At 41.4% G+C, this 25,312-nt stretch overlaps 1 protein-coding gene across 1 annotated transcript in view; it reads right to left on the minus strand.

Moving 5' to 3' along the window:
- The window catches only part of LOC120992028 (zinc finger protein 585A-like), a 190,532-nt gene that overhangs the window by 40,805 nt on the left and 124,415 nt on the right, over positions 1-25,312 (minus strand). Inside the window, exon 7 of the mRNA XM_040420790.1 lies at positions 10,406-11,247. Within this exon, the coding sequence (XP_040276724.1) occupies positions 10,406-11,247 (842 nt within the window). The remainder of the gene's footprint in view (positions 1-10,405; positions 11,248-25,312) is intronic.

Below are 25,312 nucleotides of genomic sequence, written 5' to 3' on the forward strand. Positions count from 1 at the left end.
TCTCTAACTTCCCACTTAGGCTCGGCCTGGTGCACCTGCCTGACAACCTACCACCCATGCGGAATGGCCTGCCTCTTCCTCTGCCTGTAATTTTCAAAATGACCCTGTGCCTAAGTCCCTAGAGAAGAGCATTATTTGTGGAAGCTGGTATATCGCAGGCCTCAATCAATATTTGGTGGAAACAGTTATATCAAACCCCTTAATCAGTATTTAGTGGAAGCAGGTATATCGCAGGCCTCAATCAATATTTGTTAGATGCAGGTATATCAAACCCCTTAATCTGCATTTTGTGGAAGCAGGTATGTCGCAGGCCTCAATCAATATTTGATGAAAACAGGTATATCAATCCACTTAATCAGTATTTTGTGGAAGCAGATATATCGCAGGCCTCAATCAATATTTGATGAAAACAGGTATATCAATCCACTTAATTAGTATTTTGTGGAAGCAGATATATCGCAGGCCTCAATCAATATTTGGTGGAAGCAGGTATATCAAACCCCTTAATCAGTATTTTGTGGAAACAGGTATATCGTAGGCCTCAATCAATATTTGGTGAAAACAGGTATATCGAACCCCTTAATCAGTATTTTGTGAAAGCAGGTATATCGTAGGCCTTAATCAATATTTGGTGGAAACAAGTATATCGAACCCCTTAATCAGTATTTTAATATATATATATAGAAAAAAGAGGATTCGGCGGCGCCAGTAAACTGGCTCAGGTGCAACGTCCAAGGGAATGAGCTTCTCACCCTTAATATATGCCAGAAATAGGACAGCACTCGAAGACTTGAAAAAACTGTGTCTTTATTCACCCATGTGAAGCAGTAGCGACGTTTCAGCTCACAACTGAGCCTTTCTCAAGCAAAGAAATACAAGCTTGTGCCTTCCTTAAATAGCACGCAAATAATCAGGTGACCAATGAACATACAGATCAAAAACATGTGACCAATTAACATGTGAAGACCATTTACCTAATTGAGTCATGTGAGCAATTACATATGCAAAATATCCTAACACTTGATACATAAGATTGCACATATTTGTGTTACATCCAAACACTTTACATTTGATAGTGTATTTACCAAAGTGAGTATGTACGCAACCACAGTGGATTTAATCGATGTGAAATTCATAAATAATATATAAATCATTAAAATCATCAACCACGTAGACTGAGAGAAAAGGGCGTTTGACTATGTCCGACAATATCGCGCGTCCATGTGAATACTGGCCAAAATTGGCCTTTTTAACTAGTACTGCAGATGCCACATAGTGTCAAAGACAAACCTTGTACAAGCTTGTATTTCTTTGCTTGAGAAAGGCTCAGTTGTGAGCTGAAACGTCGCTACTGCTTCACATGGGTGAATAAAGACACAGTTTTTTCAGGTCTTGGAGTGCTGTCCTATTTCTGGCATATATATATATATATATATATATATAGCAAAGAAGATCCGCAGCACTCCTTGAAAGATAAAATGTGCTCTTTTATTCACACATATCAAGTGACAACGTTTCGGTTCTCTCACAGAACCTTTCTCCAGTCAGGTGAAACATAAAGTGCAGTGGTGCCAGTATAAATATATGATAAGGTTGTTACCAATTAGTTCATCAACCAATACAAAAGTAGTGCACTCCCCTTTGTGGACGTATTACAATTCATTCATTTACACCACGTATCAATGTAAACACAGACTAACAAGCATCTTCTATATATACTGCGGTATTGTAGCCGTACTATCCATATTACCATTTTCATAGTCATAGTGCATATGTAAAGTGCATATAATAAAGTGCATAGTGCAATTAAAACGCTTAACATCTATACCTTGCTGGGGGTTTATAAAATAAATCAAGGGGATGGCGTCTTAACTCGTGTGGATGCACGCCAATTCTCCGCGTCTAGTCCTCGCCAATGCGCATGTGTCAGCCCTTCCCCTCCTGTTAGGCGGTACATAACCGCTGTGCGTCACCAGCGGGCGGAGACCACGCGCCGTGACGTCTGGTGTACTGCGTCAGCACGCTCCGCGCGCATCACGTGCCCGCGAATCCGCCGTCACAGACACCAGCGTCACTTCACTTGCAATCTTTTGGGCAATGACTCTATCTGACATCCTCCTTCTTCCTGTTACTTCCTGTAAACCAAATTACCAACCCAGCAAGATAAGTTAATGATGATACTTTCAAGTGATATAACAACCTAAAAAATTGTATTGTGGCATAATTGATCCGCATAATTTCCACTGGGTTCACCCAATACAGCATTCTGGACACACGAGAAAACAGGCAATAGCGGAGGGGCACTAGCCCACCATCCCCCCTGTTACCCTAAACTCGACGTTTAATCCTTTAGGTTTCAAGGTATCCAAACAAAAAATCCATCTGAGCTCATTTTTCCTTAAAACAGTTAACCTATCTCCTCCTCTTTCTAACGGTTTAACATGATCCAAGATCATAAATCTCAAATCATTTTCTTTATGATTCTTTTCCGCAAAGTGCTTTGACACCGGCAGATCGTTTCTTTTATTTCTGATGGATTGTCTATGGTTATTTAACCTGGTTTTCAGATCACATGTGGTTTCACCCACATAAAGCTTTTTGCAAGGGCACCATAACACGTAGATTACCCATGATGAGTCACATGTGAGATAGTATTTGATGTTAAATGTTTCTCCCGTGTCGGGATGTGTGAATACTGACCCCTTATGCATAAGCTTACAGTTCACACACCCCAAACATGGGAAACATCCCGTACGTCTCGTCTTCAAGAAGGTTTGTCTTAACTGGCTTTTTTCAGGGACTTTGTCCCTAATATTCCCTGCTCTTTTGTATGCCATCATAGGCGGTTCTTCAAAGGCCGCTATAGTGGGGTGACCACTACTCAATAGCCCCCAATGGCGCCTCACTATACGTTCTATGCTTGGGCTCAACTCATAGGATGACACAAAAGGTAACCTTCCACTAGCCTGTTTTGGTTTAGTAACTAGCAGTTCCTCTCTGGACATACCTCTTACTTTATCCGCGTGTCTTTTCACCAAATTTCTGGGATAACCCCTATTCACAAAGGATTGCTCCATATTTCTTAGTGCCTGATTCATATTATCATCCTTGTCTACTATTCTCCTTACTCTGAGCATTTGACTGAATGGTAAAGAATTTACCATCCTCCTTGGGTGTCCACTTGCAAAATGCAGTAATGTGTTCTTATCAGTGGGTTTTATATTCAAATCCATGTGTATTTGTTCATCCTCTATATAAACCTGAGTATCTAAATACTGCACCCGGTCCACCGATGCCGTTAATGTAAATTTGATCTCTTTGTCTATGGAGTTCAAAAATACATGAAAGTCCATCAGTGCATCCATGGTGCCAGTCCAAATGAGGAAAATGTCGTCTATGTATCTCCACCACGTCAAAACTTGATTAAAGTGGGGAGATACATAGACAAGACGTTCCTCAAATGAGCGTACAAATATATTTGCATAGGTGGGCGCGGCGTTGGACCCCATATATATATATACTAGCTGAAGGACCCGGCTTCGCTCGGGTATATTTAATCTATTTCATGTTTGTGTGTGTCGTTAAAAGATATCAACACTATCCACTATAACAGTGACATCTACAGCACCCCGCCCCCAAAACAGTGACCTCCACCCCTTAACACTGACCCCCCCACAGTGCCCCGTCCCTTAAAATTGGACCTCCACAGCATCCCACCCTCTTAACTTTGACCTTTGCAGCAGCCTTCCCCTTTAACAGTGACTTTCACAGCATACCACCCCTTTGACAGTGATCTCGACATAACAGTGGCCTTTACTGGATCGGGGGCGTGTCCTTTTGAACAGCTCACTCTAAGACAGCAGCACTATACTCTGTGAGTGTGAGCTGCAGGGAGAAAGTCACCGTCCCTCCCACCTCTGCAGCTGACAGAAGTTGATTTTTACCTTCATTTTTTCAATCCCTGTCGGCTGGGGAGTGGAGGGGGCGGGGCCTAACCAGATCTGGGCGTGGCTTATCGTGACCTAGAAGTTGATTTTTAACTTCATTTTTTCAATCTTAGTCGGCTGCAGAATGGGAGGGGGCGTGGCCTAACCGGATCGGGTGTGTGTCCTTTTGAACAGTTCACTCTAATATAGCAGCACTGTGCTATCTGAGTGTGAGCTGCAGGGAGAAAGTCACCCTCCCTCCCACCCCTGCAACTGACAGAAGTAGATTTTTGTGGAAATTATATCATATTATATTTTTGGTAGGGCACACCTGCATTCAGCTACACATGGAGGCAGATTATATAAACAATTTCAATTTATTTATACTAAAATATATGACAAAACTTTGTGTAAAACACTGTCTGTACCCTTTAAAATATACGATGTCTAAAAACATGCATAGAGTTCATATCAATAATATCAATCGTATTCCTATTAGAAATATACAATCAAAATAGATGATATTTCAGTGATGGACGGTCGGCACTGTGTATATATCTGTAGTTTACAGAGAGATGGCAATGAACGTGCAATGCGCTAATTCCCTCCTCTACAAGCTGTAAACAGATTTACACAAATCCATTGCAGACAGAATAGATTGTTGCATTTGTTTAACAGCTAGATCATGAGCGGTTCCAGTTGTGTTGTCCTTATCTTTTTCTCTCCGGATATAAAAACGCAAATTAATGCAATATTATTTCACAGTAGTATTGGCCTCGATTGACCTATTGCAGTCCTTGAAAAATGAAGCATAAAGTTTCTGTACACATACGATCGCTGTATATATGTGACAGATATTGTCTTTTTCTTATTGCACAGCTTTGGTCCTGTGCCCCCCCCCCGCATTGCCGATCGCTACAACCCGCAGGTCAATTCAGACCTGCGGCTTGTAGCGCTTATGCAAGTTTCTGATCCCTGCGGTCCGTGACCGCAGGGATCAGAAACATCAAAGTGCCTATATTTCTATGTTAACCCCCCCTGCAGCCCCGTGTTTTTGTGCCTGTGGGCCCGGCGGAGGGGTGGATTGCGGGCGGTGCGGGAGGCGGGCGGCAGTGTGGGGGGCGGGTGCGCGATCTTCCACCCGCCCCCCGTTTTTTCTCAGGATGACCAAGCGGTTTAATCAGAGTGTCAGCTCATTGCTGACACTCTGATTCAAACGGCTGACATCTGTGCAGATGTCAGCCATTTTAACCCCTTCCATGCCGCGGTCCGTAGGGACCGCTGTATGGAAGAGGTGAAGAGGGAGGGAGCCCTCCTCCCTCCCCTTCTGCTCAGTTGTGGCAGACGGGGAAGGTTCCCATGGCAACAGGACGCCTTCTCAGGCATCCTGCTGTCCATGGTGCTGAACAGATCTGTGCTAAAGGCAGAGATCTGTTCAGACAAAGTGTGAGTGAAATACAGTGCAGTACACTATATAGTGTACTGTACTGTATTATACAGACATTAGACCCACTGGATCTTCAAGAACCAAGTGGGTCTGGGTAAAATAAAATATTAAAAAGTGAAAAAAAGAAACATTTTTCCCTGATTAAAAAAAAATAAAATAAAAATTCCCTACACATGTTATATATCACCGCGTCCGTAACGACCCGATCTATAAAACGGTCTTGTTACATTCCCCGCACAGGGTGAACGCCATAAAAAAATAAAAACTATGATGAAATTGAAATTTTGTCCACCTTACTTCTAAAAAAAGATAATAAAAGTGATCAAAAAAGTCGTATGTACGCCAAAATAGTACCATTCAAACCGTAGTCTCATGCCGCAATAAATGAGCCCCTACATGAGACAATGGCCCAAAAAATAAAAAAAACTATGGCTCTCAGACTATGGAGACACTAAAACAAGTTTTTTGGGTTTAAAAAATGATATTATTGTGTAAAACCTTAATAAATAAAAAAAAGTACACATATTAGGTATTGCCGTGTCCGTAAGAACCTGCTCTATAAAAATATCACATGATCTAACCCCTCAGGTGAACAATGTAAAAATAAAAATGGTGTAAAAAAAAGCCATAATTTTGTCACCTTACATCACAAAAAGTCTAATAACAAGCGATCAAAAAGGTATATGCACCCCAAAATCATACCATTAAAACAGTCATCTCATCCTGCAAAAAATGAGACCCTACATAAGACAATGGCCCACAAAATAAATAAAAAACTATGGCTCTCAGACTATGGAGACACTAAAATTATTTTTTTTGTTTCAAAAATGATATTATTGTGTAAAACTTAAATAAATTTAAAAAAGTAAACATATTAGGTATCCCTGCGTCCATAACAACCTGCTCTATAAAAATAATACATGATCTAATCTGTCAGATGAACGTTGTAAATAATAAAAAATAAAAACTGTGCCAAAACAGGCATTTTTTGGCAAATTTTCCATTTTAATCCATTTTTTCCCGTAACAAAGCAAGGGTTAACAGCCAAACAAAACTCAATATTTATTGCCCTGATTCTTTAGTTAACAGAAACACCCCATATGTGGTCGTAAACCTCTGTACGGGCACACGGCAGGGCGCAGAAAGAAAGGAATGCCATATGGATTTTGGGCTTGTTTTTTAACACCATGTCCCATTTGAAGCCCCCCCCTGATGTACCCCTAGAGTAGAAACTCCAAAAGTGACCCCATTTAAGAAACTACACCCTCAAGGTATTCAAAACAGATTTTACAAACTTTGTTAACCCTTTAAGTGTTCCACAAGAGTCAATGGCAAATGGAGATGAAATTTCAGAATTTCTATTTTTTGTTACTTTGCTTTACAAAAAAAATTTAATATAGAGCAAACAAAAATCATATGTACCCTAAAATAGTACCAAAAAAACTGCCACCTTTTCCCGTAGTTTCTAAAATGGGGTCACGTTTTTGGAGTTTCTACTCTAGGGGTGCATCAGGGGGCTTCAAATGGGACATGGTGTAAATAAACCAGTCCAGCGAAATCTGGCTTCCAAAAACCACAAGGCGTTCCTTTCCTTCTACGCCCTGACGTGGGGCCGTAGAGTGGTGTACGACCACATATCGGGTGTTTCTGTAAACCGCAGAGTCAGGGCAATAAATATAGAGTTTTGTTTGGCTGTTAACCCTTGCTTCGTTAGTGGAAAAATTGATTAAAATGGAAAATTTGGCAAAAAATTGAAATTCAGAAATTTAATCTCCAGTTGCCATCAACTCTTGGGGAACACCTAAAGGGTTAATAATGTTTGTAAAATCAGTTTTGAATACCTTGAGGGGTGTAGTTTCTCGAATGGGGTCCCTTTTGGGTGGTTTCTATTATGTAAGCCTCACAAAGTGACTTCAGACCTGAACAGGTGCCTAAAAAGTGGGTTTTTGAAAATTTTGAATCTAAACTTCTAAGCCTTGTAACGTCCCCATAAAATAAAATGGCATTCCCAAAATGATCCAACCATGAAGTAGACATATGGGGAATGTAAACTAATAGCTATTTTTGGAGGTATTACCATGTATTATAGAAGTAGAGAAATTGAAACTTGGAAATTTGCAAATTTTTCCCAAATTTTTGTAAATTTGGTATTTTTTTTATAAATAAAAATGTTTTTTTTTTTACTCCATTTTACCAGTGTTATGAAGTACAATATGTGACGAAAAAACAATCTCAGAATGGCCTGGATAAGTAAAAGCTTTTTTCAAGTTATCACCACATAAAGTGACACTGGTCAGATTTGCAAAAAATGGCCAAGTCCTTAAGGTGAAATAGGGCTGAGTCCTTAAGGGGTTAATATTACATTCCAAGGGTATTGCACTTTCACCCATTCATCCTCTATTTACCAATCACTCTGTGGCTTGGCGCCCCCTGGGCTCTTTCAGGAGATTCCTGAAAAATTCCACCAACCTGTGCTCTACAATCTGGTACTGATGGCAGGCCGTCTCAAGTGCCAACAAAAAGGTGTCCAGGTAGGGGAAAGTCCTCCGCCCACAGTTTGGGAATCCAGACCTCTAGAGACTCAAATCGGGCTGGAGAGGGCTGCTGGAGTTGGAGGACAAACAGCTGATGCTCACGCTCATTTGCTCGCGTCGTTCTGCAGCTTCTGCTTGCTCGCAACGCTCTGCAGCTGCCAGGAGGAGCTCAGAGGCTGCCTGGTCTCCGGCCTGGACACACTTCAGGGCAGCTTGTAGGAGAGCAGCTGAGGCGGCCTGGCTGGGGATGGGCAGGTGAAGTGAGGCCCACTGCGGACTTTACCTCCGGCAACTGGCTCCTTGGGGAGCTTTGGCTGTGCAGTCACGTGGGGGCAGCTGGTTCCTGGTCTCTCCAAACACATTGGCACGATGTGACCCCCTTCAGAAAAGACACCGCCCGCTGGCTTGCAAGGGCTTATGACCTGTAGCTGGCGCCTCCCCTCCCCTGCGAGGGTCCACGCTTCCTTCTCTGGTGCTGGCAGCAAATGACCCATAAAACCCCTTAGGGCTCATAGCCCCAGACCAAAATGTCGCAGGAAGATGGTTCCGGGCCCAATTGATCCGCCTGGGTTCCGGCTACAACTAGAGTCCAAGCATGGTACAGTTATTTGGTTTCTGTGGGGAGATATGTATATCTCCCCTCCCGGGCATCCTAGCATCAAGCCAGGACCACGTGGATGTTCGGCTTTGCCCCAGGATCGCAAAAAACCAACCGAATTATGCCGACAATTCATAATTCCTTATGAAATGTAGGTGCCAACATGTCTGGGAGGTATCATTGATCCTGGGCAAGGGCTGAGACCTTCTGCTGGGGGTTTCCCTGCAGGATTAGCTTGCCTCCAACCTGGCTGGTTGAGGTGTGACTTTATCCACCTGGGGCCTTCTTTAAGCCTGGACCCCTGGGGCTTCCTCCCTTGCTAGCTGACATCAAATGGCTGTGGGGTGAGAACCTATTTTGCATGTACTGTACACTGACTGTGTACATGCCAAAAGGTGAATCAAATGACAATCAGGGCTGCCAATAAATGATAATCCATATTCCTCAGTGATTCTTCAGTATAAGCCTGAAAATACTTACTTAAAGGGGAAAATAACCCCAATCTTTTATTAATACTTTGAGTGTGGATTTCCAATAAGAGTCGGAGTATTTCTCATTTCTTATCCCTGATAGAACAAAAGGTTAAATATAAAAAAATATTTAAAATGTAAACAAACGTAAAATTTGGAATGGTCTCACCGAGTTTGATGTCTTTATTGTATAAATTTATATATTCGGTGTTTATCTCTTTTCCTTTTTTTTTTTCGTTTGGTCTCTTACTTTGCATTTAGGCTGGGTATATTGTATTTTTAACTACTAATAACTGATGATTAAAAGGTGCTTTTTTGTATTTTGCTAATGAAAATTAATCAATAAAGACATAAAAAATTGACAGCGTGACACGTGACATGCCATGTTGGCCACAAAAAATCCAATACCTGGATTTTTGATTGCAGGTCATATGTGACTGCCATCATAAAGACAATGCAAGTCATGTGACTGCAACTTTTCTAAAATAGCTTCACGACGGCAAGTTGCAGACAGGTTCTGCGATTTATCTGCCTGTTAACATGGATTTAAAATTCTACTTTGCTCTTTTAGCATTTCTCATCTTCAAAATAATTGTCTTTTCATCTGATGAGAATTTGATTTCCTTACAAAACATTTTTCACATTTAAAACACCTCTGATGCTGTGACATCTCTAATGCTCCTTAAAGGGAATGTGTCACCAGAAAATGACCTATTGTTTAAATCATGTTTTTGTATTAAATATATTTTTTAAGACATTTTGGTGATGATCATTTTAATTTTCCATACTATCTATATTTAAACAAAATCCATAAAACCCTGCGGTTTTCACATTTGTCTGTTCTTTTTCATCTGTACAGATCACTTTATTAGTTATCTGTTTATCATTACAAGTGGCATTAGAATGACAGATATCACCTCTATGTATAGAGAACACATGATCCACCATTCACAATAGGTGAAGTCACTGCTTATCAGCTCCCTCCTGACCTCTGCACAGGTCATAGATCATGCCTAGAAAACTCCATTGGGTCTATGGTCCATCTAGCTGCTATAAAGCATTTCTCATTGTGCAGCTCAGGCAAAATGACAGCGCCCAAAACAGATTAGAAAAAAGGAACATGTGTTAGTTTTGACTGGCAGAAACTAAATTTTGACGCTTTAGTAGTAAAACATTTCTCTCTTTTTGAGCAGAAAAATGACTTCTTACCCATGTGACTTCTCTCATGTCTACCAAGATCTGATTTATCTGTACATTTCCCACATTCTAAACATGAATATGGTTTCTCTCCTGTGTGACCTGTCTCATGTCTAACAAATCTATCTATAAAACATTTCATATATTCTGAACATTAATACGGCTTTTCTCCTATGTAACAAGATCAGATTTTTCTGTAAAACATTTCCCAATTTTTAAACGTGAATATGGCTTCTCCCCTCTGTGAATTCTCTCATGTTTAACAAGATGTGATTTCCGTGTAAAACATTTCCCACATTCTAAACATGAATACGGCTTCTCTGCTGTGTGAGTTCTCTGATGTATAACAAGATGTGCTTTATCAGTAAAACATTTTCCACAAAGTGAACATGAATATGGCTTCTCTCCTGTGTGAAATCTCTCATGTCTAACAAAATATGACTTATCTGTAAAACATTTCCCACATTCTGAACAAGAATATGGTTTCTCTCCTGTGTGAATTCTCTCATGTGTGACAAGACTTGATTTGTCTCTAAAACATTTCCCACATTCTGAACATGAATACGGCTTCTCTCCTGTGTGAATTCTCTCATGTGTAACAAGATTTGATTTTCGTGTAAAACATTTCCCACATTTTGAACATGGATACGGCTTCTCTCCTGTGTGACTTCTCTTATGTAAAACAAGACTTGATTTATCTGTAAAGCATTTCCCACATTCTGAACACAAATATGGCTTCTCTCCTGTGTGAAATCTCTGATGTATATAAAAATGTGATTTCTGTCTAAAACATTTCCCACATTCTGAACATGAATATGGTTTCTCTCCTGTGTGAAATTTCTGATGTTTAACAAGATTTGATTTCTGTGCGAAACATTTGCCACAAAGGGAACATAAATATGGCTTCTCTCCTGTGTGACTTCTTTCATGTATAACAAGTTGTGATTTATGTGTAAAGCATTTCCCACATTCTGAACATGAATATGGCTTCTCTCCTGTGTGACTTTTTTCATGTATAACAAGATGTGATTTAACTGTAAAACATTTCCCACATTCTGAACAGGAGTATGGCTTCCTTTTGTGAATTCTTCCATGTGTAGAAAGACCTGAGCTTTTTGTGAACTCTTTAACACATTGGTCAGGAGAAGGTTCCTCATGTTGATTATATAACAGATCTGTTCTGTGAAATCCTAAATGTACATTAAGGTTTTCTCCTGAAGAGGGCTGCATGATATCTTCATCTTCATTATACTTTAGTAATAACATGAAGTTTTTCTCAGAATTCTTACTGGGATTTTCTGTTAAGATAAAAATTGGAATTTGTGATTTTTTTCAAGTCATACAGTACACAAACATATAATATTCCTAATAAGCAGGAAGTGAATCCAGTCATATTTGGTATCAGATGATGCGTAAAATCTATTTCTTGATTTGACTTATGGGTACGGAGAAACTGGCAAAGCAAAGATTCTGCCAGACTTTCTCCCTATGGGGCAAAGGACTGCCCCTGTTCCAATTACACAATGCTGGACCTGTACGTGTCATAACCACTCCCCGCTTCAGAGTGTATAAAAACAGTGACACACTCAGGTCCTGCGTCCTTCATCCAACATCTGACGTCGAATAACATCACGACCGCCCGCTGGACACGGGCACCCCACCATCTTGGATTATTCCTTACAAAGACGTTATCTTTTACTGGACTCTACCACGGTAATTCATAACTTACAGACATTCTATTCCCTTCCACCTCTTACCTATTTCTATCTAAGCAATCTGTTCGAAAGGCAGGTATATTTATCTGTCAGTTTTTATGTATATATTTTTTGTGTCTAGTTTTTAGAATAAAACTAATGATTGCATCGTTCCAGTTTTGCCCTTGTTACTTAATTATCTGGTCTATGCTAAGAACTCTGTCCTCAGAAGAGACATACTACCGCATTGTCTTAATTTTATAAATTGTTAATTGGTTAGCTAGGTTGCAAATAACCATTTCTTCCCTTTAGGATTAGCTAGACGGGGTCTCTTCACCCCGATTCAATACGAAGAGTGGTGGCAGCAAATTAATTTATTTTACTGATTGTATCATGTATTGTCCCACCAACCAATCTTAAACATCTACTGTGCTCACAGTGGATTCGGCTCCAGAAGTCTCCAGTGGACGAGACCTGTATGGCACCTGTGGCTTAGTACGACGGGATTGGCGGGTGGTTGTCACAATGACAATGGCCAGTGCTGGTCTCCCCAGTGTAATTAGGCTCCAGGCACTTTCTGGATCACATGCACGTGATCCCAAGGCTGCCTGATTGCCCAAAGCCAACCCACGTATATTCTGAGTCATAACCAAGCTTAGATCATATGCACAATATATAGCTGATTATCCAAAAAGTTCCCGGTCGAATTGAATTTTTCCTGAAATTCAGATCGAAGTCAATTTCTATGGCTTTGATTTGCTCAACACTACCCATAACTTTTTTCATTTTCCCTCTAGGCTGTTTTTTTTGCGGGACGAGTTGTTATTTTTAGTACTACCATATTGGGGTACAGATCACTTATTGACTATTTGTTGAATGGAAAAAAACACCAAATCGTTTTCTTTATTCTATGGGTCATTATGATTGCTCCAGAACCAAATCTATTATCAACAAACAAATGTAGTTATATAAAGGGGTTTATTTTTTCTGTTTATTGAACACAATTTTGACCGGTTGGATCATGCAGTTTTCCACCGCATTTTAGCCTGACAGCAGAGCACTGATCAGCAGCCTATTATACCGAGCCTCTGGTATGGACAGGTAATTAATGAGCAGCGCAGCAGCTGGTGATCAGATTCTCCTCCTGCCCTGAAGGCACCAAGGACAGAATCTGAAGTCACTTTCTCCATTCATGATTCCATACCTGTGGTGACATCTCCTGGAATGTCCTCCTCCACCTCACTCTTACAAGGGGAATCGCCCATCATCCTCTCTTCTTCATCCTCCACTTTAATATCAGTCAGATCTTCCCCCTGATTTGTCATCTGTAACAATTCAGTACAATACAGCAGACAGGTGGGAAATCTAACAGATCCACATAAGATCTATGACCCCACAATCTATGACCTATATAGATGTGTATAGGGCTCAGCTCCATCTACCTGAGGATTCTCTGGGACCTTCTCCTCTGGAGAGTCCTGGGAATACAGAGGACGGGGACATCTCTCTGGTAGATTTCCCCTTCTGGGGCCATCTGTGGAGACACAAGCACACAGTGACTGAATACATGGCCTCCTGTAGATCTGTCTTCTCTCAGCTCCTTCACTTATTTAGTTATCAGGCGTAAATAATATTCTGTACCTCATCACCTGTGCTGAGGTCCATATGAAGACTTTTGTAAATGAATCAATGTACAAGGAGGAAGTAAAACAAATACTCCCAGTCTCCTCTCCACCGAGGTGTTGCATAAAGCTCTACATCCCCCTCCAAGTCTCCTTTCCCTGGGAAGACAATTCCTTTCTCCTTCATTATTACATCAGCGGCCTTATAGCCATTGCCAGGCACCCAGAGACATACTGGTTGCTTCTGCTCAGGAAAAGCTGGGATATAGGCACACCAATCCTGATGCTCCTCAAGCTATGCCTCCTCAATTGGGAGGTCTCCCTATGCCCACCATTTTTGGTAGCTTGATAGATCTTGGTCTTCTCCAGCTTCCCATCCCTGGGGACTCGGATCATACATCTTGGATACATTTAACATTTCTTCCAAGCACATAGGATTTTAAGTCCCTTATCTCAGAGGTCAGAAATATCTGCAATTACTGCGGTTAGGGAGGATCTGAAAGCTAACATAGGCTGTACTGAGCAACTATAGGATGACCATATTTGTTTCCTAGCAGTCCAAATACGCAACAATTCTGATGCCCAAACTCAGGCCATGAAATGAGAAGACACCCTGAGGACTTAGATAATTGGGACCTTGGGCTTTATTCAATCAAATTCTTGATTTACCACCTGATATACCACTGAAAATGGACTGTGCTCCAGGGCTGTGGCACCTCAGGGAAGAACCTCTCAACCTCTAAATATTACTTTCCACTTTGCTGTAAAGAAAGTATCATGTGTCTAAGTTTCTAGATCTCTCGCATTACTCTTTCACAAAGGAGATACTTACAACCCCTGCTGGACATTTTTCTGGACAATAACATCAGCTATCGATGGGGCTTGCTTTAGTTTAATTGTGATATACTTCAAATTATCCATGGGCAATCCATCAGCCCCACCAGAAAAGACGTTGAATGCGAGCATTATCCCACCATTCTCCTCCTTGATCTTCTAGAGAGATTCAGTCTGGATCCTGGATTTGGATGCTGTTAGGACCCTTTTCACCTGATTGGCCGGTGACTATGGATCCTTTTTGGATTAATAATCCACAAACTAAATGGGCAAGTTAAAAAATGTATAAAATAGAGAGGGCTCACCTATATATTCAAGAGTGGAACAGGGTGCTCCTATCAAGAGGATTCACCCAATCCTCTGGAAAAGAGGAAAATCGGAAAGAGAAATGGTAGGGCACACCAGTATCAGGAACCACACAGATATTGGATAAATTAATATATTATTTTATTATATTATTAGTGATATACTTTTAATAACCATTAATAAAAATATCATAAAAATATCAATTTCATAAACATTCATAAAAATTCATAAAAACTACTTAAAAAATATACTAATACATATAAGAATTATTCAATAATAACACATAGCTACAAGGTATATATAACAATAATGATATAAAACTCCTATATTTGTGCTAATAATTCAACTATATGTATGCCAGAGTGTATTTGAGGAGGTAATTAGTGTCCTTCCAATAGAGTTATTTAACTCATTCAATACTCCGATATAAGGAAAAAAGTTTGTTGGTTTGGATACAGTCTTTAGGGTAGTCACAGATATCTTTGCAACTGTTGCGACTCAATAGTTGCAATCTGTATTAGAGTGTTACACTGTTGCTGGATTTAGTAACAAAGAGCCGAAACTAGTTATACTCACAATTTCTGATGTAGTGATGTCGACTTTTACTGCGTCACAGGTGGCGTCCCACGTGTGATAGGCAGTGAGTTACACAATTGCCAGCAAGTACAGATGATGCGGCTATAGGATCTTCGGTGTATTTGTATAGCCGAGCTGTATTGGAGATGAATCAGTTATTCAGCAAAAGTGGACAAAGTCACACAGCTGGCTCTCCAAACAGACAGATATCCGGCTTATCTCCGCTTATTCGTGATGCAAAATCACCGATCCTTTGCTTGTCTTTCCTTTCATTTGAGCTCTTTGAGTCTTCCGATGCCGTACTTTATTCCATGGGACGATTACCAAACGCGTTTCGGAGTTAACTACGACTCCTTCATCAGTGGCTCTGATGAAGGAGTCGTAGTTAACTCCGAAACGCGTTTGGTAATCGTCCCATGGAATAAAGTACGGCATCGGAAGACTCAAAGAGCTCAAATGAAAGGAAAGACAAGCAAAGGATCGGTGATTTTGCATCACGAATAAGCGGAGATAAGCCGGATATCTGTCTGTTTGGAGAGCCAGCTGTGTGACTTTGTCCACTTTTGCTGAATAACTGATTCATCTCCAATACAGCTCGGCTATACAAATACACCGAAGATCCTATAGCCGCATCATCTGTACTTGCTGGCAATTGTGTAACTCACTGCCTATCACACGTGGGACGCCACCTGTGACGCAGTAAAAGTCGACATCACTACATCAGAAATTGTGAGTATAACTAGTTTCGGCTCTTTGTTACTAAATCCAGCAACAGTGTAACACTCTAATACAGATTGCAACTATTGAGTCGCAACAGTTGCAAAGATATCTGTGACTACCCTAAAGACTGTATCCAAACCAACAAACTTTTTTCCTTATATCGGAGTATTGAATGAGTTAAATAACTCTATTGGAAGGACACTAATTACCTCCTCAAATACACTCTGGCATACATATAGTTGAATTATTAGCACAAATATAGGAGTTTTATATCATTATTGTTATATATACCTTGTAGCTATGTGTTATTATTGAATAATTCTTATATGTATTAGTATATTTTTTAAGTAGTTTTTATGAATTTTTATGAATGTTTATGAAATTGATATTTTTATGATATTTTTATTAATGGTTATTAAAAGTATATCACTAATAATATAATAAAATAATATATTAATTTATCCAATATCTGTGTGGTTCCTGATACTGGTGTGCCCTACCATTTCTCTTTCCTAAATGGGCAAGTTGCAACACTGAGAGGCATTGATAATTTGCAAAAGAGTTTGCTTCTCACCGAGCAAGCACTCTTTGGGGTAGATGAGGGGGAGGGTGACAGAGAGGAGGCTGAGGAAAGTGAGGTAGCTAGCTGGGTAAAAGTTAGAAAGCGGGGTAGAGGGAAGAGTGCCAGGGAGGCTAGCCCTGATCTGACACACCCCAACAAGTTTGCACGTTTGGCAGATGAGGGGGATGTCAGTCCGGGGACGGCACTGCTGCAGCCAGACACTTCCTCTACAAGTCAGGGGAATGTCAGCTCCAGTAAGCAGGGAACCAGGAGAGCAGGGCAGGCCAGACAGGTGCTGGTAGTGGGAGACTCCATTATTAGGGGAACAGATAGGGAAATCTGTCACAAAGACCGTGATCGCCGAACAGTGTGCTGTCTTCCTGGCGCTAGAGTTCGACACATCGCGGATCAGGTTGACAGATTACTGGGAGGGGCTGGAGACGATCCAGCGGTCATGGTCCATATCGGAACCAATGACAAAGTTAGAGGTAGGTGGAGAGTCCTTAAAAATGATTTCAGGGATTTAGGTCAAAAGCTGAGGGCAAGGACCTCTAAGGTAGTATTTTCCGAAATACTGCCTGTACCACGAGCCACACAAGAAAGGCAATGGGAGATTAGGGAGATTAACAAGTGGCTCAAGAACTGGTGTAGGATGGAGGGGTTTGGGTTCCTGGAGAACTGGGCCGATTTTTCTATCGGCAACAGGCTCTATCGTAGGGACGGGCTGCACCTCAATGGGGAAGGGGCAGCTGTGCTGGGGAGAAAGATGGCTAGAAGGTTGGAGGAGTGTTTAAACTAGGGACTGGGGGGGAGGGTTATTACGTTATAGGAGGGGAAGATAGTGCAGATAGAGACCGGGGGCAAGGTAATAAGAATGGGGGAGGAATGGAAGGAGGGACTAGAACAATTCAGAAGGAAAGGTGTAGAGTAAAAAATATACATAAACCTCTCAAATGTATGTATACTAATGCCAGAAGCCTGACTAATAAAACTGGTGAACTGGAATTAGTGATGTGTGAGGAGGACTATGACATAGTGGGAATAACTGAGACACGGCTGGATGATAGCTATGACTGGGCAGTTAATGTACAAGGTTACAGTCTGTTTAGAAAGGATCGTCAAAACCGGAGAGGGGGAGGGGTCTGCCTTTATATAAAGTCCTGTCTAAAGCCCACAGTCCGAGAAGATATAAGTGAGGGACATGAACATGTGGAGTCACTATGGGTAGAGATACATGGAGCTAAAAACAACAATAAATTACTAATAGGAGTTTACTATAAACCACCTAATATACCAGAGTCCACAGAAAATCTACTACTAAACGAGATAGACCAGGCGGCAAATCATAATGAGGTGGTTATTATGGGGGACTTCAACTACCCAGATATAGACTGGGAAACTGAAACTTGTATATCTCATAAGGGAAACAGGTTCGTGGCTATAACCAAAGACAATTACCTCTCCCAACTGGTTCAGGACCCGACTAGAGGGACGGCTATACTGGACTTAGTATTAACCAATAGACCTGACAGAACAACAGACGTGCAGGTCGGGGGACACCTGGGAAATAGTGACCATAAAGTAATAACCTTCCAATTATCATTCAAAAGAGCGTTTCTACAGGGAGGAACAAAAATACCAAACTTCAAAAAAGCTAAATTTAGCCAACTAAGAGAGGCCATAGGCCAAACTAACTGGGACAAAGTCCTCACAAATACAGACACAAAATGGGATATCTTTAAAAACATCCTAAAAACTCATTGTCAGAGGTACATACCGTATGGTAATAAAAGGTTAAGGAACAAAAAGAAACCAATGTGGATAAATAGAACTGTAAAGAAAGCAATAAATGACAAAAAGAAAGCATATAAAACACTAAAACAGGAGGGTTGCACGGAAGCACTGAAAAACTATAAGGAAAAAAATAGAACATGTAAAAAACAAATAAAAGCGGCCAAACTAGAGACCGAGAGATTAATTGCCAAAGAGAGTAAAACCAACCCTAAAATGTTCTTCAATTATATAAATGTTAAAAAGTATAAAGCTGAAGGTGTCGGCCCTTTAAAGAGTAATGAGGGGGGAGTCGCAGAGAGCGACGAGGAGAAAGCAAAGCTGTTAAATATTTTTTTCTCCAATGTATTCACTGAGGAAAATAAATTGTCAGATGACATGCAGAATGCAAAAATAAATTCCCCATTAAAAGTGTCCTGTCTGACCCAGGAAGAAGTACATCAGCGGCTTAAAAAGATTAAAATAGACAAATCGCCAGGACCGGATGGCATACACCCCCGTATCCTAAAGGAATTAAGTAATGTCATAGCCAGACCCTTATTTCTGATATTTGCGGACTCTATACTGACAGGGAATGTCCCACAGGATTGGCGCATGGCATATGTGGTGCCAATATTCAAAAAGGGGCCAAAAACAGAGCCTGGAAACTATAGGCCGGTAAGTTTAACATCTGTTGTGGGTAAACTGTTTGAAGGTTTTCTGAGAGATGCTATATTAGAGCATCTCAACGGAAATAAGCAAATAACGCCATATCAGCATGGCTTCGTGAGGGATCGGTCATGTCAAACTAATTTAATCAGTTTCTATGAGGAGGTAAGTTCTAGACTTGACAGCGGCGAATCAATGGATGTCGTATATCTGGACTTCTCCAAAGCATTTGACACTGTACCGCATAAAAGGTTAGTATATAAAATGAGAATGCTCGGACTGGGAGAAAACATCTGTATGTGGGTAAGTAACTGGCTCAATGATAGAAAACAGAGGGTGGTTATTAACGGTACACATTCAGATTGGGTCACTGTCACTAGTGGGGTACCTCAGGGGTCAGTATTGGGCCCTATTCTCTTCAATATATTTATTAATGATCTTGTAGAAGGCTTGCATAGTAAAGTATCAATTTTCGCAGATGACACTAAACTGTGTAAAGTAATTAACACTGAAGAGGACAGTATACTGTATATATACTACAGAGGACAGTATACTGTATATATACTACAGAGGACAGTATACTGTATATACACTACAGAGGACAGTACACTGTATATATACACTACAGAGGACAGTATACTACTACAGAGGGATCTGGATAGATTGGAGGCTTGGGCAGATAAGTGGCAGATGAGGTTTAACACTGATAAATGTAAGGTTATGCACATGGGAAGGAAAAATGCAAGTCACCCGTACATACTAAATGGTAAAACACTCGGTAACACTGACATGGAAAAGGATCTAGGAATTTTAATAAACAGCAAACTAAGCTGCAAAAACCAGTGTCAGGCAGCTGCTGCCAAGGCCAACAAGATAATGGGTTGCATCAAAAGGGGCATAGATTCCCGTGATATGAACATAGTCCTACCACTTTACAAATCGCTAGTCAGACCACACATGGAGTACTGTGTACAGTTCTGGGCTCCTGTAAACAAGGCAGACATAGCAGAGCTAGAGAGGGTTCAGAGGAGGGCAACTAAAGTAATAACTGGAATGGGGCAACTACAGTACCCTGAAAGATTATCAAAATTAGGGCTATTCACTTTAGAAAAAAGACGACTGAGGGGAGATCTAATTACTATGTATAAATATATCAGGGGTCAGTACAGAGATCTCTCCCATCAGCTATTTATCCCCAGGACTGTGACTGTGACGAGGGGACATCCTCTGCGTCTGGAGGAAAGAAGGTTTGTACACAAACATAGAAGAGGATTCTTTACGGTAAGAGCAGTGAGACTATGGAGCTCTCTGCCTGAGGAGGTGGTGATGGTGAGTACAATAAAGGAATTCAAGAGGGGCCTGGATGTGTTTCTAGAGCGTAATAATATTACAGGCTATAGCTACTAGAGAGGGGTCGTTGATCCAGGGAGTTATTCTGATTGGAGTCGGGAAGAAATTTTTTATTCCCCTAAAGTGGAGAAAATTGGCTTCTACCTCACAGGGTTTTTTGCCTTCCTCTGGATCAACTTGCAGGATAACAGGCCGAACTGGATGGACAAATGTCTTTTTTCGGCCTTATGTACTATGTTACTATGTAAACTTAATTGCTATTTCTCAATTGCTATTATGTTTGGTTTATATTATATCGGGCCACATGTCCTCTGTGCTGGCCACAACTCTTTTTAATTTCTCTGACATCTTGTCATGCACTTACCCTCCCGCACTCTTGTACTGAATCCGGTCTTTGTAATGCAGTGTTGCCAGCATCAGCCCATTACTGTGGGTCTGGTTGGCCTATTAGGTGTGCCGGGCCAAACAATCTCGGGCTGGCGTCACATGCTTCATGTGAGCGGGGTATTTAAAACTGCAACTGCTGGCCACAGTTGCCTGCGATTGGTCTTCTTACCACACGCGTTGTTGCACTTTCGGTTTGGATTCCTGACCTTCTGCATGTTAGTGACTTTGCCTCTGACCTCCTGATTTTGATAGGTTTGATATTTGACTCTGCGTATTGTCTCTTCCCTGGTGTTTGACTTGATTCACGGTTTCTGATTTGAGTTAGTGCATATTTTGTTTGTGGCCTGTCTGTCTTCTCTTTACCCCTCCTCTGGCTAGGCCGTGTAAACTTAGCCAGGTTAAGGACTATTGCTCAGTTGGGGGCCACTGTTTAGGGGAGACACATTGGTCACTTTAGGTCAGGAATAGTGACCAAAGCCCTGTAGTCTCCCTGTTGTTTCTCTCTATAACAGGTATAAGATTTGCTGCTGTTTTGTTCCCATTTTTACTATTTTTTCTTTCCTTATAGGCAGCCCATCACTGCTATTGGAGCTCAGGATATAGCCGGTGAACTGGGTGTCACTACTGGTTATGGTTTTATTTCATAAGTGATTTCCTCAGCTTTTTTCCTCAACATGGGGGTTGAATTCTATTTCTTCTTTTTACATAGTAACATAATTTACAAGGCTGAAAAAAGACATCTGTCCATCCAGTTCAGCCTGTTATCCTGCAAGTTGATCCAAAGGAAGGCAAAAAAAAGAACTGTGAGGTAGAAGCCAATTTATCCTCACTTTAGGGGAAAAAATTCCTTCCCGACTCCAATCAGGCATCAGAATAACTCCCTGGATCAACGACCCATCTCTAGTAGCTATAGCCTGTAATATTATTATACTCCAGAAATACATCCAGGCCCCTCTTGAACTATTTTAGTAAACTCATCATCACCACCTCCTCAGGCAGAGAGCTCCATAGTCTCACTGCTCTTACTGTAAAGAATTATCTTCTATCTTTGTGTAGAAACCTTCTTTCCTCCAGATGCAGAGCATATCCCCTCATCACAGTCACAGTCCTGGGGATAAACAGATGATGGGAGAGATCTCTGTACTGACCTCTGATATATTTATACATAGTTAGGCATACATAGTTTTGATACAGTGTTCCTATTTTTACTGCCCTTTTTTTGGGGATATTTGTTTTTTGTGGGTACACCCATGTGTATATCTTTACCATTATTACTGTTGTTATTGAATGATATGAATTATACTTTTACTCTCCCTTTTTTGTCTCTCTTCAGCTCCACCTAGGTTTTTGGGATATTCAAAGGAAAAAAATGCGCTGCTCCTGATGATTCTGAGCAAGTTTCCACAGTATCAAACACATATAAATCTCCAAGATCTTTCTTCTGGAATAGTCAATCACTGCTCCAGTATGCAAGCGCTTCTCCCAAATTTTCGCCTTTAGCTCTACATTGACCAAATAGAGGTAAAGCACACAGATAGTGAAGCACCAAAGATAAAACCAGAATCCTGCAAATTTATTGTACTTACAAAAGGGATAAAACATTGGTCTCCCAACAATCGCCCAACCCGGGTTTCACCATCTGCTTTGTCAGGGGCGTATCCCTCTAACAGTTAAGGGAGGGTCTTTTACAGTCAGCTCAAAAAAAAAAAAAAATATCAAAACATAGATTACATAAAAACCCCCAAAAAACATAAGTTTTTTTCTGATTGCAGAGTTTCACTTCTCAGTCCTGTCAACTGATAGCTCATGACTGAAAAGTGCAAATAAACTGATTTTTTAACCCCTGCATCTAAAAAAGTCTGAACAATTTTAATAAAGACCAATTGAAAAGTAGAAGTTAGTCCTACTGGTAATTAGAAGCACCACATGAAGGACGTCTCCCAGTCTACAGCAAGGATAGGAACACAGAGGTTAAAAAGACCCCACCCACCCAGGATCCACCTTCTAGTGTTTTTCCTAATTATTACACCAGGAGAGGTGGAAGATAATTTACTTAGAAAATTCAAAACAAACAAACAAAATTAATGAACATTTTCTTTTTCTGCTAAGGGTGGGAAATATGGGTGCTATAATTTCTGACTCCTGGAAAACAAATTATCTATAGGACTAATTTCTACTTTCCAGGACATTCTTCATGACAGCAAATGTTTGGGGGAGGGGGGGGACACTAGTGCTTGAAGGACTTTACATCTGGATCCTTGGTCCTGATTACTTGAAATATCAAGTCTATAATGTTTACAGAAAGTATTAAAGTTTGACCAAGTAGCAGCTTTACAGATCTAATCCTTCAGAAGCTTCTGCTCGTTCTGCCCATGATGTTGCAACCACTTTAGCAGAGTGTGCTCTTATTTCTTGTGGGCACAAGATTTGTTGTAGACTGTAGGACTCTAGAATGGCTATTTTTAATCATCTGGCTAAAGTAGGTTTTGAATCTTTCTTTTGTTTTGACCTGCGAATTGCACAATAAAGATTCTAATCCTTCCTCCAAAATCTTAAAGCTTCTAGATATGTCAGAAATGATATTCTAACATCTAAAGTGTATTTTGGGGCTCTGAGCAAAAAAATGGCAATATTATTTCCCTTTCGTCCTAACCAGCAGCACAAGTGGGGTATTTGCCCCTGTGAAGCTGGTCAGGACAGGCAGAATTTTTAATGAACACAAAAAATTTCTGCCTAAGTATCCTAATTAATTAATTAAGCCCCTACCCCATATAACCCGGCCCCTAACTGGACGGGGTTGCTTTTTTATTGTCCTGTGGACTCCAGGACAGGCTAGACTCCTTACTGGAGTCTCCAATAGTTTTCTGTAGCGTTATAATAATGGTTATTATAATGTCTAATTCTGCCTTTGTTTGTTTTTCAGATATCCTGAGAATATCCTGCCCTCTCATGCCTCCGCTGGATTACATTCGGGGCCATCTATCTATATTTATATCGATGCTTTTTACCTTGTGTGCCGCATAAGCTGTTGCTTCAGCGCTCCTGTTGCTTCAGCGTCATTGTGGTCACTTCCGGTCCGCGGCTCCGTCCTCCAGCGCTGTGTTCAGCGCTTTCCCTGTATTAAAATCCTCTCAAATTCGTGCCCTCAGGTTTGCTGGGGCACCCAACGGGGAAATGTAGAGGAATTAGTGTATTTCTATTTAAATTGTAGTTTTAACTTCGTGATCCACCCCCAGGTGGGGGAGTGACTATGATCTCCTCCCCCTTGTGCTATTTAAGGCACCTGTGTGTGGCAGGTCAATGTTGCTCTCAGTTTACTGAGCTCAACTGACTTCTGCTGTTTGGCTACTCCTGCGCTCAGGAAGTTTTCCTTGAAGTTACCTTGCTTTCTTCTAAGATGGCATCGCCACCTCATGGTAAGGTACTGCTCTCCTTTTTTGTACTATTCTGGGTCCAAATTCTTATCCTATTGTCTGTTTCTTAGGCAAATCTACTCAGAAGCAGAAACATCTCGCCTGCTCCAGCTGCAGCACTCCATTGCCGGATTCAAACGAATTCCATCGATGCCCAGGCTGCCGTCCCAGACCAACGGACCCAGAACCAACCGTGGTGGATATGTTTTCATGGATGAAACAGTTCATGGATACGTCCATTGCCGAGATCAAGGGAACAGTCTCTAACAAGAGGCCCAGACAGGCTTCTCCTGGTCCTGTACCCATGTCTGAAGACGTCGTCTCCATTGAGGATAATTCTTCCTCTGAGGAAGAGAGTTCGGCCTTCCTTTTTCCGGCCGAAAAAACTCAAAGACTGTTACGCTCCATCAGGTCGAGGGACCATGCTGTTGAGCAAGGGGAAGCTCCACAGTCCACCTCTAGGGGGCCAAGGGCCTTTAAAGTGGACGAGTCTTTAAAGAAGTTAATGGCGACCGAGTGGAAACACCCGGAGAAGGGGCCAGTATTAACAAAAAGATTTAAACTAATGTTCCCTCTACAGGATGCGGATTCCTTAGTTTGGGTTCCACCTCCAAAGGTGGATATGGCCATATCAAAGCTCTCTAAAAGGACTCTAGTCCCCTCTGACGATGGCAGCAACCTAAAGGATCCCCTAGACAGACGAGCAGAGTGCACGCTTAGACGCAACTACTCGGCTGCCTCCGCCTCTGCCTCGGTTGCTATAGCGTGCTCTGAGGTATCAGAGTTCATCCGTGCACGCACTCTCAGAATCCAATCAGACTTGGATTCTGGGGTTGCCCGGGACGACATCCTGGACCAATTTAAAACTCTCTTACTGGGCATTGATTTCCTATCAGATTCCTCCCAACAGCAATTAAAATTAGCGGCCAAGTCTATGGCGCTCTCCTCAGCCAGCAGACGCCCACTCTGGTTAAAACCATGGGCGGCGGACAACACGTCCAAATTTAACCTTTGCTCCCTTCCTTATGAACCAGGGAGATTGTTCGGTTCTGAATTAGATTCTCTCATGGAGAACCTAGCAGACAAAAAAGGTAAATCCCTCCCCCAGCAGTCCTTTCGGGGTCGAGGAAGAGGTAGAGGAGGAGGAGGAAGATTTCAAGGGGGAGATAGAACCCAGAGGCGTTCTGAAGGTAGTAAGAGAGGTAGGGGTCGCGGTCGTGGGAACCGCAGGGCTGAC

Source organism: Bufo bufo, chromosome 2 (genome assembly GCF_905171765.1).
Source record: "Bufo bufo chromosome 2, aBufBuf1.1, whole genome shotgun sequence".
NCBI lineage: Eukaryota > Metazoa > Chordata > Amphibia > Anura > Bufonidae > Bufo > Bufo bufo.